At 47.9% G+C, this 14,544-nt stretch overlaps 2 protein-coding genes and 1 long non-coding RNA gene across 3 annotated transcripts; 1 reads left to right on the top strand and 2 right to left on the bottom strand.

Annotated features, from left to right (window-relative positions):
- Positions 1-2,556: 2,556 nt before the first annotated feature.
- LOC124667715 lies at positions 2,557-5,382 on the bottom strand. Its single transcript, XR_006991376.1, has 5 exons — positions 5,269-5,382; positions 5,031-5,194; positions 4,793-4,837; positions 3,704-4,697; positions 2,557-2,898 (listed from the first exon to the last, which is right to left on the bottom strand). It is a non-coding gene; the product is annotated as an uncharacterized LOC124667715 (long non-coding RNA).
- Positions 5,383-6,773: 1,391 nt separating this feature from the next.
- On the top strand, positions 6,774-7,133 carry LOC124704342 (late embryogenesis abundant protein 6-like). Its single transcript, XM_047236600.1, has one exon. The coding sequence runs from the start codon at positions 6,774-6,776 to the stop codon at positions 7,131-7,133; it is 360 nt and encodes a 119-aa protein (XP_047092556.1).
- Positions 7,134-11,147: 4,014 nt separating this feature from the next.
- On the bottom strand, positions 11,148-11,939 carry LOC124704332 (purine permease 1-like). The gene has a single exon (XM_047236588.1). It carries the CDS (start codon positions 11,937-11,939, stop codon positions 11,148-11,150), a length of 792 nt encoding a protein of 263 aa, XP_047092544.1.
- Positions 11,940-14,544: the final 2,605 nt, after the last annotated feature.

The raw sequence follows: 14,544 nt of genomic DNA, 5'->3' as shown, positions 1-14,544 counted from the left end.
AACAAGGTCTAACCGATAATCTTTTCTGGGCCAAGAAGATCGACTACATTGCAGAGGACCCAGTTGACACCTCTAGTGATGTTCAAAATTCTCGACCAAGGAGGTGGCACTATCCATCCATATAGCCTAAACTGGTGATAAAGCTTCTAACACTTTGGCCCTGTGACATAGCCTCGCAGAAACTGGCGGGAAGAATAGGAAATCTTCGGACAACCAAAACCCTATCACGGTGTTATACCGGCAAGACAACGCACGGGAAATTATGTTAAAACTCTACTTTCATGCATGAAATAAGGACACGCGACGATGTGACGACACATGAAAATGATAGGTAGCTGTCATCCAGGTGCACCAAACAAGATCCCCGAGGACGCACGGCTACGAGAAGGCACGTACTATGAAGAGTCTCGTGCTATCATTTCATTCTTAAGATAATCAAGTGAGAAGACGACACATGGAAGGCAAGCAAATTTCCCAAAAAAATACAGTGTTATCGCCTACACGAAAATAGGTGGAAATCCGCGAAATCTTCGGACAACCGGGAATGAATTGGGCACCTTGCATTTTACATGGCCATAGAGCGTTGCTTCTTTTCTTATCGATGGACCGAGCTAGGTAGATCACTGGCGATCAAAAATATGAGTGATGGTCTTCGTTCAAGCACTCCCTAGACAACACCACCATCTAATAAAAATAGTGGCATGCCAGCTTCTGCTGCTATTGTTACAATACCTGCAATTTTTCCACATTAGTGGCGGCAAGGGAGAGGAAGGAGGGGGCTCTGTGGCCATGGTTTCATCACTGCCCGAGTCACCCAAGAGCATAGCGATGCGGGGGTGCGAGCGAAGCGTTTTACTCCTCACACTACCTGCAGCAGTCATGCATGCAACTAGCTCAAGCAAACTTTGAGTAGCTACATAATCATTGTACTGAAAGATGGAGATAATGGATGAATTTTCTGCTTTTGCGTCCTTATCGTTCCTTTCTTTCTTTCTTAAAGTCGTTGCTGCTTTTTCTCTAGAGAAACAACGGGCTAGGTCCTACTTCATACAGGGTTATGATTAATCTTGTGTGATTACCTCGCCCTTTTTGTAGCTCAGGGAGGAAAAAGCAAAAGGTAAGCCCCTCTCGCGTGGGAGGATGGTTGATGAGTCAAAGACATCATGCCCTTCAATTACAAGGGTGCTACACTTTGAATCTTGGCGGCGAGGAAGCCCGGATCAGTTGTTCTTCGCTCCGTACTGGTAATCTCGATGTCAAAGATAAAAGCCTCCTCCTAGGCAATCCCGGCTCCGCCAACACCAGTATTTCTATCCGGCCTATGTGTGAGCAAAAGGTTTGCCTTGTCCGTCTTTGCTTGTTGGTTCTCACCAAAGTTCTATAATAGAAGCCACCGAACCCACCGGCAGGCTACAAGAACAGAGAAGGTCGGACATCATGGTCATGTTGAGTTACTTCACTTGATAGCTAGCTTATTTGGTGTGCACGTTGCTAGTTCCTAATAGGTGAGCATAGATAGTTACTTAGTTAGGTAGGCAGGAGTATGCATGGATAGCTTGATCTGAATATCTGATGCCTTAATTCAAAAAAAAATGAATATCTGATGCCTATAGACGTACGCGCACATTAATTGACCCAAGGCGGGAATCGTACAAGCTAGATATTGAAGTGCACGGTCAAGCTAGCTAGATCGATTCATTTTGCTTTTTCTGAATGTAGCTAGCTACCTCACATTTCTTCTTCTTTCGTCCATTTTCTTGGAAAAGAAAAATGGTCTGACAACTTACTCCCTCCGTTCCACCAAAAATATCACAAAGTTGGATATATTTAGACACTATCAAGTGAGTAGATACATTCAATTTTTCACAAAGTTGAAACATTTTTGGTGGGACAGAGGGAGTAGTTATTTAAGAAAAAGGAAGAAGTAACTAAGCTAAAAAAAAACCAAGAAAAATTTAATTAGCAAAAGAGTCTAGAATTTCGCCATGAACTTTGCAATTTATCTATATAATTGGATACTCCCTCTATCCCAAAATGGGATGGTACAATTTTTGAATAAAAACAAACTTCTTAAAGTTTGAACAACTATATAGAAAAAAGTGTAAACATTTATAATTCTAAATTAATATTTTTAAAACCATCATGAAATATTTTTTCATATTATGTGCATTTAAAATTTAAATTTTAGATGTTGAACTTTTTGTACATAGTTGTTCAAACTTTAAAAAGTTTCACTTTGATTAAAAACTATAGGCAACCTAATTTAGGAAGGAAAGAGTACTTTAGTTTCAAACCACCCATATAATTCACCATACATCTTTTTAGTTCTTCTTCTGACGTATTTTTCAAAAACGGGTTCATGCATTCCTACTTCCTAAGAGCCAAAAAATCACATCCGTTTAAACATAGTTAAGCTTAAAATAAAAGGTTAACTTTCTAGAGCATTAGAAATTTCGCCATGCCATCTGCTTTTCAGACATTACAATCACATTCCACTGATCACACAACGCACAATCTAGCAGTTAATTAAGAAAAAGAAAGTAGTAACTACGCTAATAAAACAAATGATGTTTAATTAGCGAAAGTGTTCATATTTTGGCCATCACATTTGCCCTTTATGGGACATTCAGATCACAGACCAAACAAGTATACAGTAGCTGTGCATACAGCCGACCGAAACATGTGTGATTTCAGATCACAATAGAAGTGCTAAGCCTATAAGGTTGAGAGACATTATTACATTAGATATATGCATGGAATCACAAGCTGGAACACAATTAGCTAGCAAGCTACTACAAGCCTAAATATAGCCTCAGGTGGTTTTTTTCCCCTTGCCATGCCTCCCAACTCCCTCCTGTTTTCGTTTTCAAGCGCTTCAGCCCCGAGCAGACATGGTAACTGCAAACAAGCAAGGAACACAAGGTTAGTGTTTCTTCTTTTCAGTTCAGAGACAGAGATCAACACTTATTTACATTCATTTCAAGACAGATCGATAGTAGATAGGAGGATTAATTAATCAATGGAATTCAGGGAACTAGGAAATAAAAACATACTCGCTCAATCCTAAGCATGCAGAAGAAAACTACTTACAACAGCACTTATTATAGTGCCATTGCCACATACAGTTCTAGTTAACTATACAACTACCAGACTGAAGATAAACCAGCATGTCCACCATCATTGGCATGATGGTCAGAGCACACTCCGAAATTTGGCTGTGACCTTTGCCCCTTTTGGACATCCAGACCACAATTCAAATAACAAACAGTACGAGTGCATACAACACACCTCTAGACAATCAAACACACAATCCAGACGCATATTTCAACCAGCAAGATGAATAAATGGTAGAATGATGACATGATGGAAACTACTAGCCAGCACTCATGTATACTAGTCGTAGGAGTGCACAGCCCAGTTTTTCATATTTAAAAAGGCAGCATTAACAGCATAGCCACTATGTCAAGTTCAGCCCAGCACCAACAAGTGCTACCAAAAATTAGCTCCACCAAGAAGTGATAAATTCAGCAAATGGACATGTAAATTCAAATTACAGCACCCTCACCTCTCATAACCAGGCCTAGATGTCAAAATCGTAGCAACACAAAAAGGAAAGTTGGTGACCAGATCAACATCACCACCATAATTCAAACAAGGATCAAAGGCTTGGTGGCCAGAAGAAAGCGAGGAACCAGAAACTTACCTAACCACAGGGAGTGAAAGAATGCCACTGCTGTCGTTTAGTCCTCGTTATCCTCAAACAAGAAGAAAGCATGGTCAGCAAAGCAAACACTGATAATTGCCGTACAATATCGAGCAGGATTAGTGAAATATGACGATGTTCATGGCCGGAAGAGAATGGCAAAGCATCCAAGAGAAACACGTAGAGAGCCAATAGCGCAGAGCACAGACTGGAACAACCTTCCGAGCAAAACGGCACACAAAATGCATGTATGTTAATGTTTGTACCATCTGTTCTTCAAACGTGCAAAAGAGAATCAGAGATGGAACAAACCAGCAAATGCATCAATACGAAGAAACAACGAGCCCAGGGAAAACAACACCCAATTCTATCCCAGAAGCCATCAGAAGTTATAACAGTGCATCAATACACAGCCAAGCTAAACATGGATTCCAATATCACCTCAATTTTTCACTGCTCTAAAGCAAAGCATGCAGCCTAAAAGAGGGCAAACATGGCGAAATACAGGCCCTGGAGCTTATATAACACAAAGAATTAACACGTGAGCCTAGCAACGACTACAGTACTATCACAGTATCATGTGCATACGAAGAACTCTAACAGGAACTATTAGCCCTCGCTCAAGTCATGAAATATAAGTGGTTGGACATAAACGATAAGACCACTACAGTGTCACTCTCCTACCAAGATGACACTTGTACAGTCTAATTCCAGGAATGTACTAAACCTGCTTCAACCACCCAAAAAAAAGCATAACATTAGGCTAAAATAAAATACAACAGCATCCAGTACCACCTGCAGGGACGAGTGAGAAAGAGAGACATCCTGATGGGGGACACGATACTGTAGGAGAGGTGGTGGTTGAAGAAGGCAGGGGCAGCATCATCTAGGCGACATGGACGCCCGCAGGATCTCGGGTGGAGAGCACCACCGTAGGGCACATCACCACATCAGGTGGAAAAGCATCAGAGGGCACAAGAGCCAGCAGCACAACCTGAGCAAGATAGAATGAAAGCGTGCATTAAAATGCTGGTGGTCCTTGCCAAGCAGCATAGGGATGATGCGGGAGATGGTCCGAAAGTTGCTTACTTTGAGAGATGAGGAAGCCGGCGGAGCACAAGTCGAAATACCGTGCTGCAGCATATTAACCAACACACGAGTTAGACAGACAATCAGCTGAAGTTGTAATATATGAAGCAAAGCCAAGAAAAAAAGAAGATTTTCTTTCTGGTTGTTCTTCCCCCCAACACGGAAATGGACAAGAATTCGTATGTATTAAAATGGCGCAGTCCGAGAACAACGGAGTAATGGAGAGAGAAAGAGAGACCTCCTAACGGGTGCCCACGGTGTTGCAGAAGGCAGGGGCAGCAGCATCCAGGCGACATGGAGTAGGCCTGTGGACAGCACCGCCACCACAGCAGCAGCAGAGGTCACCCCCACCACGACATGACCACGAGTCGAAAAACAACCGGAGGCGGAGGACGCAACCACCTGGGGGAGCACAATCGATTGGTAAGCATCCAATGTTACAAGGCAGAGTTTAGCATGATCTGCGGCAAACGAACCGTGTACTGAGTTTAGCATCAGCATTTGACAGACTGAAAACAGGAGGTGTAGTCGTTCTTTCCTACAGTGCCACCAAGTTGTAGGTACGGCACACACGCAATCACATCAGCTGGCTTGTGTGGTGTGATGCAAATCAACTGGACGTTTTGATCCGCTCGTGCATCTCATTCGTACTGTGCGGCACGGCCTGATAAAAGAGACTTGGTTCAGTGAATTCATCGGCAGAAAAAGGGTAGTACAGTATTAAAAATCCCGAGTGATGTTGGTGAGGTGGAATGGGAAACAGGGGCGACCTCCTGATTGGGGAGGCGGGTGTTGCACAAGGCAGGGGCAGCAGCGTCCCGGCGAGCCGGTGGTGGAGAAGCAGGCATAGGCCACGAGCAGCAGCACCTGCGCAAGATGGGGTAAAAAAGCATGCGTGAAAACACAGAAGATCGTGGCCGGGCAGCTCATGTAGAGGAATGTGCTCACTTTCGGAGACGAGGAGGCGGCGGCGGCGGCGGCGGTTGGAGCATCAGCTGAGCAGGATGGAGTGGCAAGAAGCATCCATTAAATTGCAGCAGATCTTAGGGATGAGGAGGGAGAAGGGTTTCTTACTTTGAGAGACGAGGACGAGGAGGGGGGCGTCGCGGATGCGTAGAGATCGAGAGTTGGTGGCGGCAAGTCCGGATCTGGGAGGAGTCCGTCGGAAGCCGTACGTCATGAGGTGCAGGGTCGGAGGGCGTTGCCGGCGCCCCTCCCTCGGGATTGGCGAGGGCGGCGGCGCAGTGGGATGTTTGCAGAGTGATGATGGGTGGGAGGGAGCATCGACCGGCGAGGTGGAGCTCTAGGGTTTGGAGGTGGGGGACGGCAACGGCGGCGTGCAACACCTTGGGCGTGGGCTTGGGATTTGCCGAGCGCGGTACCAAAATTCAACCCCACATTCACGCCACCAAACAATGTTTCTTACTGGGTTGGGCCAAATGATTCCTTGGTGCAATTAAATCGCGTGTCTCCACTTGAGCCAAAGGCAAATCAAATCGCCAAATTTTTTGTGCGTTGAGGGAAATCACGGTGCAGAAGAAGCCCATGACCTGTAAAGAGGGTGTTCGTACGGCCGGCACCTAAGGGATCAAAACCAAGTTTGATGTCTGTGTGACCAAGATACGACTTGATTACCTCCTCCAAGCTAGTGACCATGCTCATTCATTCATTGATTCCTTCACGTACGTGTTCTTGCTTTGTTCCTTGTCTGGAAGCACCTGTCCGACCGCCCACCTAGCTAGCCGTCTTCTGGACCTCCAGCACGAAGAGCCGTTCCATCCAGTAACATGCATGCAACCCACGTACCCACCACGCGTCGCTCGCTGATTCGTCCACGCGGAGAGGCCCGCCCCTTATAAAGTTCACTCGGTCGACCGAGCAGCCCGGCACATCCAAACAAACCAAGCAGATCGTCTCAGGCAGTGAGGAATCAAGAGACCGGCCGGAGAACGGAAGGAGCTAGCTGATTAAGCTAGCGAAGATGCAGCACGCGAAGGAGAAGGTGAAGGACGGCGCGAGCGCGGCCAAGGCCAAGACCAAGGTGGCGCAGGCCAAGGCGGAGGAGAAGGCCGAGACGGCGACGGCGAGGTCGCACGCCGAGCGGGAGCTGGCGCACGAGCGCGGCAAGGCCAAGGTCGCCGCCGCCAAGATGGAGCTGCACCAGGACAAGGCGCTCCACCGCGAGGAGGCCATCGAGCACCGCATCCACAAGCACGGGCACGGGCTCGCCGGCGGCTACGGACACCACAACAAGCATGGAGTGGCCGCCGCGCCGGCGCCGCCGCCAGGGGCGGGTGCCGGAGCGTACTACCCTCCTGCCGCCGGCACTGGCCACTACTAAGCACGATGCGCGCGTGTGTGACTCGCTAATAGCTATGCGTTTTAAGTTCGTCTTTAGTTTACTAGCTACCCGCCGTGTGTAGTGTAGAACGGAAGTGTTCGTCGTTCGTGCGTGTTCTTGTTGTTGTGGCCGTGGCCAATCCTGGAGATGACACCAGCTGAACGTCTGTACTGTAGTGTTTGTTTTCAAAAGGATAAATCTACATATGATGTGTTGGTTGGTGTGACCGAGTCAGACCGACGAAGAGACAGCACTCGCTCAAAATTTGGTAAAGTTGAGACGTTTTTTATTGGACAGGGAGGGAGTGTACTGAACTACTAATCCCTCTATCTCAAAATTGGATGTCTATGATATTTGGATAAAGGTTAATTTTTTAAAAGTTCAACGAACTATATAGAAAAAGCTATCAACATTTCTAAACTCAAATTAATATTTTTAAAACCATCATGAAATATATTTTTATATTACGTGTATTTAAAATTTTAGATGTTAATATTTAAAAAGAAAAAGAAATAAAAGAGGTAAAAACACCAGAGTAAAGTTTAGTAATGAGAAACCTACCTATAAAGTTGGAAATGATGAAGATGAGGTAACTAAGGAAGGTATTGTAGTTATGTATGTACACTGCAACGTAGTTGAGTTGAGCTCGATTTTGAATCCTCATAGTTCGTAAAAGGTATGGTTAAAACAAAATAAAATTCCTTCGAGATCCGGAAAGTACCATGTGCACATGAGCACAAGTGCTGCTTGGACTTTTGGATTTTTGAAAATTTTCAAAACCTCACTCTTTTATGTTTTCAAAAATTATGGTATTAAATATGTAGATAGATTTAGACACGAGGAGTGTAGTCAAAAAAGTCCCATTAAAAAATACTTTGTATTTTGGAAAATACAAAAAAGACAAATTTCTGACAATAAATAGTAGTACAATAGTACGTATATTTTGTTAGTATACTGTTAGAAATTAATCTTTTTTGCATCTCCAAAAATATAACGTATTTTTTGACGAGACTTTTTTGATTCCAATTCTCGTATACACAGATCTATCTACATATTTAATGTCATAATTCTTGAAAGCATAGAAATATGAGAATCTGAAATCTTCAAAAATCCAAAAGTGAAGGGAGCACTGACTCCCATGTGCACAAAATCCTTGTCCTTCGAGATCCCCATACATTACGTCATTTAGTTTTAATGAAAAGTAACAAACATAAATTTTAACTTTTTTGCAAACTTACGTTGTGTATCGGTAAAACTGAATTTTTGATTGCATACGAACTTTAAAAGCACAATATCTAAATAATCGGGAGAAAAGTCTACATCGAATTCACCTCCTCTTCCTTCGATGACGGCGACGACCCCATCCTTTAGTGACGGATCTACCCAGTATGCCAGGTACAAAAAAACCTTCCCCTCTTTGCATGCACAGTAAGATCTGGCAGTTTCAACAATCCACAGTCCGCTCTAGGAAGGATCTACCGCAATCCGATATTAGAGTAACAGATTTAAGCAAATCGAGACCGTGAAAAGCAAGAACTGCACAAGAAAAGCAAGAAATAGGGACGAACACCTTGCAAACATCAATCCGAACGCTATCCTAATGGAAACCCCACTACTAGGAAAAGGCCTAGCCGTAAGATGGGTGTTAGTGGCGCACCAGGAGGGCAGTGCGCCACTACTACTTAGCAGTGACGCACCGGAAAGTGGTGGGCCACTATTAAAAATGTAGTAGTGGCGCACCTCTCCTGCGGTGCGCCACCACTAAGTTTGACCATGGGTTTGACCCAACCTAATACATAGCAATGGCGCACCGTGCAGAGGTGCGCCACAACTATTTTTTGTAGCAGTAGCGCACCTCTACATGGTGCGCCATTACTATGTAAAGGGGAGGATGGACATGTTTGGGCATCACTTAGTAGTGGCGCACCAATAGAAAATTCAAAAAATTAAATCCATTGAAATGCCCATGTAATATGTCATCTAGGTTTAGTGAAAATTGAAAAAAATGAATTTTGATATATTATGCAAAATGGCGTCATCTTTCGGTAAAACAGGTTTTCTGGTTGCATACGACGACCTCCGATGAAAAACTTTTTTATATCAAAATCGATCTACGCGAAATTTCCTATTCAAATTCAACCGCCTACGGCCGTTTGGACAAAAAATGGATTCGTCAAATTCAAAACAGAAACAGGACTTTTTTCAGGTTTTAGATTTTGGGCAAAAAATAGAAAAAAAATAGTGGTGGGGTGCGCCACTGCTAAGCTTCCCGCCCACGAATTTCAAAATGGGAGGAGCTGGCCACTTAACCCCCTCCTCCCTCCTCCATCCTCCCTCCTCATCCACATATTCTCCTGCTTTCATTCTCCTCTCCTCCTCCTGCTCTCCTCCTCTCCTCTCCTCTCCTCTCCTCTCCTCCTTTCACTCCGGCGACCTCCTCCTCTCCTCTCCTCCTTTCACTCCGGCGACCTCCTCCACTATATCGAGCTCCGGTTGTTGTGGGTATACTACATGGGTGTACCATCGACAGTGCCTAGATCCGGCAAGCCCGGGTGGCCCACAGACGGTGGTGAGGCATGTGGCCCATCGGGCGGCCCAGTTGCTGTTGATCGTGAAGGAAGAAGTCCAGCCCAGGATCAGTAGGCCGGTACGGATGCCGGTACGGATGGCGCGCGGGAGCTGTTTGATGTGATGCCAGAGAAGGATGTGGTTTCCTGGACGTTATGCTGAAACACAAGATGAACATTTCTTTTAGGGAACACAAGATGAACACAAGCTGGACGCTATGCTGAAACTCTTGATCTATTCAGGTCAATGCAGAGAGTTGTCAACAAGCTGGCATCTAAACCGCGACAAGTTGTCGATCCCTCTAGATCTGTCGAGGCGCCAGAAAAGGAGGCTGCTAAGCAGGCCGAGAGGGGAGCCTCCATGAGGGCCATGGCGAGGGCCGAGAGGGAGGAAGTGGTGTGGAACGCGGTGGGGAGGGTCGCAATGGCGCGGGACGTTCTCCCCCTCGCGCCGCGACTCCATCTGGTCCATTGCCCTACCCACCGGCCACATTGTGCCCCCTCCCCCACCCACCCACCACCACCATCATTCATCATCAAAATCGAGAGTGACAAGGACAACGACTAGGCGACGGGCGGGTCGACAATTCCTAGATTAGGTAGGGTTGACCGACTTGGGCCATGGCTGACGCTAGCGCCGTGCATCCTTCTTTTGACGGTTAGTGGTGGGGCATATATTTGAGTGCCGAAATTGTGCCGTCCAAGAGATACTGTGGGATCATGCAACCCCTAGCGTGACAATACCACAGTAGTCCTACATTCAGAAACCAAACAACGTTTCTTTCTAGGTGGGGCCTAGACGTCCTGATTCCTTGTCTTCCCTGAAAATCGCGTGTCTCCACTTGAGCCAAAGGCCAATCGCCAAATGCCCCTTTTTGTGTTCAAGCTGCGATGATGTCATCCAGGAGATAAAGAGAGGATGGGAAACGACGGCAACCGGCCTGCCTCGCTTCATTGATCTATGTGTCTATGTCCAGCCTTTTGCCAGTATTGTACTTTTGTATCATAGGTGTGCGCTATGTGAAATTGCATGCTCCAATTGGTTTATCTATAAGAACGATCTATAGTAAAAGAGGTGTGCACTAGGTAGAATTAATTGCATGCTCCAGCTGATTCAACCATAAAATCGATCTAATGAAACAGACTATATGCAAATATATTCAACACTTTCCTTCACATCTAGACCGGTGAGCTTTTTTTTTTAGATCTTGCACATGACTTAGACGTTTATTGTTGATACTTAAAAGGAGGCCGCGAATATTTATTTTAAATACTACATTGGCTAGAATTTAAAACCACAACCTTTTAGATGTATGATACCATGTAAAATTATATAGTCTAGCCAATTCATTCATAAGATAGGTCTATAATAGAAAAGACTGAGCTAGAGGCTGCACCGCTCCTAGCAAGATCGCTCCATGCAAACACCAACTACTCGATCGATCAATCAAGGACTAGTGTAGGGCGAGGGACGCGTGACCTGGAAATCGTTGTTGACGATCATGCCGACGGTGCAGAAGGCGGTGGCGAAGAAGCCCATGACCAGCTGCATCTCCATCACCAGCGCGTACGTCAGCACGCCGCCACCACCACCCGCGGCGGCGCGCTTGTACGTGAGCTCCACCAGCGGCAGCACCAGCCCGTACAGCGCCGCGGCGCCGAGGCTGAGGACGAAGCCCAGCCAGTACTGGCCCCGGCTCACCCCCGCGGGGCGGTCCGACGACGCGTGCAGGCCCAGCACCACGGCGCCCATCGTCAGCAGCGCCACCGCGTTCAGCGACGGGGCCGTCAGCCGCTGCCGCACGACGAGGAACGCGAAGAAGACGGTGAAGGCGAGCTGCGTCGAGATGAGGATGGCGGAGGTGGACACCGGCAGGAAGGACAGCCCGTACGCGTACAGGAAGTCGTCCGCGCCCGTGGCCACCCCGAGCGCCGCCGCCGCGAGCAGGATGCGCGGCCGCGTCAGCACCAGCGGCGCGCGAGGGTCGCGGGCGCGCCGGGTGAGGTAGGACGCCGCCACGGGGATCAGCAGCAGCGGCCAGCCGCCGGTCTCCAGCCACGCGGACAGCCACTGCCGGTGCCCGCCCTTGCTGTAGTAGAGGCGGCTGAGGAGCGGCCCGCCCGTGGTGCCCAGCGAGAGCATACCGCAGTTCACCGCCACCAGGAGCCAGTGCAAACCCTTGCCACGCGGCGCCGGCACCGGCACGGGGAGCGTGTCCTTGGGCGCCTCTACGTCCATGCCTACGTTACGAGGTTGGCTCTTGCTTGGCTGCCTGGTGTAGTGTAGGACTGCATTTCTGGAAGCCAGCGCGCACGGCGCTTTGTAGACAACGGCGACGCCGGCCGGCCGGCTGCCTAATAAGAGTGATGGATCTTTCTTATATATACGGAGTAATTATCTAAACTAGTTTTTTAGCAGCCACCAGTGAGTTTTTTTGACTGTAGTTTGACTAGTGTAGCATTGTTGCAGCCCTCGGAGTTGAACGGGACATTTGAGGCGTCGATGGTTAGTGCAGTGCTAGCTTAAGGGTTCTAGCCATACAACCAAAAATAATTGATAGAATAAGTTTAAGAAAACACTTATAAAAAATAAATAGTGCAACACTCGATAGAACTGATAAATATAACATAACCAAGTGAACAAAGTATTTGGTTCATATGGATACATAAACATAAGGGGTAGGATAACACCGACGCATGCATGTTCAATATATGCCCAATATCCCAATAAGATTGGACTTCATATTCGATAGAGTGGCTATGTAAGTAAGCTGTTGTTTAAATAACGAACTCGGCAACTCACTAGCTACTAAATATGATTCATATTCTATAGAGTGACTATGTAAGTAAGCATTTCTACGCATTTATACAACGTACTAAATTATAGTAAAAATGCTACAAGCATTTCTATGTATTTATACAAGGCCGGTACCAAAATTAAAGGAAAAGTACTCACTAGGACCCCCAAATAGCTGGCAGATACGATTTGGGTCTCCCCGGTGGAGATGCTCTAAGACCATGCACTATGTAGACAAAAAGCGATTCAAACTAGCCATTGAATCGGTTCAATACATAGTGGAGCACCGATGCATGTTGTCAGATAAAAAAAGCGAACCATGAAATTGGTTCGGTTCAAAGGGTATCCAACCTGACACATTAAGGATGTGTTTGGTTGGGGGAGCTGGGTCGACTCGCGTCGGGTCGCACCGGTTCGCCCGTTGTTTGGTTCGCGAGCGGTAGGGGGCGGAGCGGCCAGGGAGGGAATATACCCAAAATATGCTGTATGGGGTGAAACGGCAAAATTGGTGGAATCACGCGGCCCGCGAGTGGACTCGCTCAATCGCCCCCTTCGCTCACCCGTCGAGTCCTCGACCTCTCCTGGGTCCCTCCACGATCCGCACGGGAGGCGGCGGCCGGTGAGGCCGTAGGCACGGGAAGGAGCGGCGGCGGCGGGAGCAGCGCGGCGGCGGCGCGGGAAGGAACGGCGCGGCGGCGGCGGGAGCAGCGCGGCGGCGGCGCGAGAAGGAACGGCGCGGCAGCGGCGCGGGAGCGAGCGGCGGCGGGAGCAGCGCGCGGCGGCGCGGGATGGAGCGGCGCGGCGGCGGCGCAGAAGGGGCGGCGCGGCACGGCCGGAGCAGCGCGCGGCGGCGGCGCGGAAGGAACGCGCGGCGGCGGCGGGAGCAGCGCGGCGTCGGCGCGAGAAGGAACGCGCGGCAGCGCGCGGGAAGGAGCGGCGGCGGCGGGAGCGCGCGCGGCGGCGCGGGAAGGAGCGGCGCGGCGGCGGCGCAGAAGGGGCGGCGCGGCACGGCGGCGCGGGAAGGAGCAGCGCGGCGGCGACGCGGGAAGGTAGGGCGCGGCGGCGGCGCGGGAAGGAGCGGCGCGGCGGCGTCGCGGGAAGGAGCGGCGCGGGAAGGAGCGGCACGGCGGCGCGGGAAGGAGCGGCGACGGCGACCTGTGAAGCAGTAGCAGCGGCAAGGGACACTGGCAGCCTCCATTCACCTAAAAACAACCAAACACGAGAGTGGTTTGTTCCATTCACTCCCACTCAGGAAACCAATCACGAAATTCGTTTCGCTCCACTCAGACAACCAAACACTCAGACGAATGGGGTGGCCCGACAAAATATGGTTGGCCATAACCCATGCAGTCTGAATCCCCAACCAAACACACCCTAAAGAAGAGGACCAATCAGAAGCATCTGCTAGAGGAAACAGACAAGGAAAAAAGGAATAATATGGCCCCACTTTTGCTGCCAATGCGGTTCCTCACATAGCAGAAAAAATTAGTCGATTCCTAATTCTGGCAGCTTTCCCTTTGAATCGAACCTACATAGTACATGGACTAACGTCCGTCTGGTTGGAAGTGTCTCCCTGTTGCCATGTAGGCATGGCAGCCCCACCTGTCATTTTACTGACTGACAACGAGTCTCAAGAGTGGTGGTAATAGAAAAAACCAAAACATGGTGGGTTTCTAATCCCTAGCCCCATATAGGTGTTTTTTGTAATCTTCGCTAAAAATTCAAATATTTAACTAATGATGAAAAATCAATCACTAACACAGATGATGCATGATCTCGCTTGCATCCGACTAAATTACGCATAACGTGCTGCAGCGTGGCTGCGAATTAACCGCTTACATTCAAGCACACATTGGCCCAAGTTATCCTAGATCTTAAATATAAGCCATATACCTTTTTGAGAGAAATTCCATAATATATGGTGTATTGCGATGCACAATTTGTTTAGTGATTTGATTATGTTTGCTTATCTTACGCAAAGTTCTCTATTTTACCACGTCAAATGTATATGGGTAATCCCACATAAATTTGGTGTATTTTTTCCATA

This window comes from Lolium rigidum, chromosome 1, assembly GCF_022539505.1.
Source record: "Lolium rigidum isolate FL_2022 chromosome 1, APGP_CSIRO_Lrig_0.1, whole genome shotgun sequence".
Classification (NCBI taxonomy): domain Eukaryota; kingdom Viridiplantae; phylum Streptophyta; class Magnoliopsida; order Poales; family Poaceae; genus Lolium; species Lolium rigidum.
This window is presented reverse-complemented; position numbering and strand designations above follow the sequence as displayed.

Excerpts from the sequence above, each read along its gene's own strand:
- LOC124704342 (XM_047236600.1), top strand. The coding sequence starts at position 6,774 with ATGCAGCACGCGAAGGAGAAGGTGAAGGACGGCGCGAGCGCGGCCAAG.
- LOC124704332 (XM_047236588.1), bottom strand. The coding sequence starts at position 11,939 with ATGGACGTAGAGGCGCCCAAGGACACGCTCCCCGTGCCGGTGCCGGCG.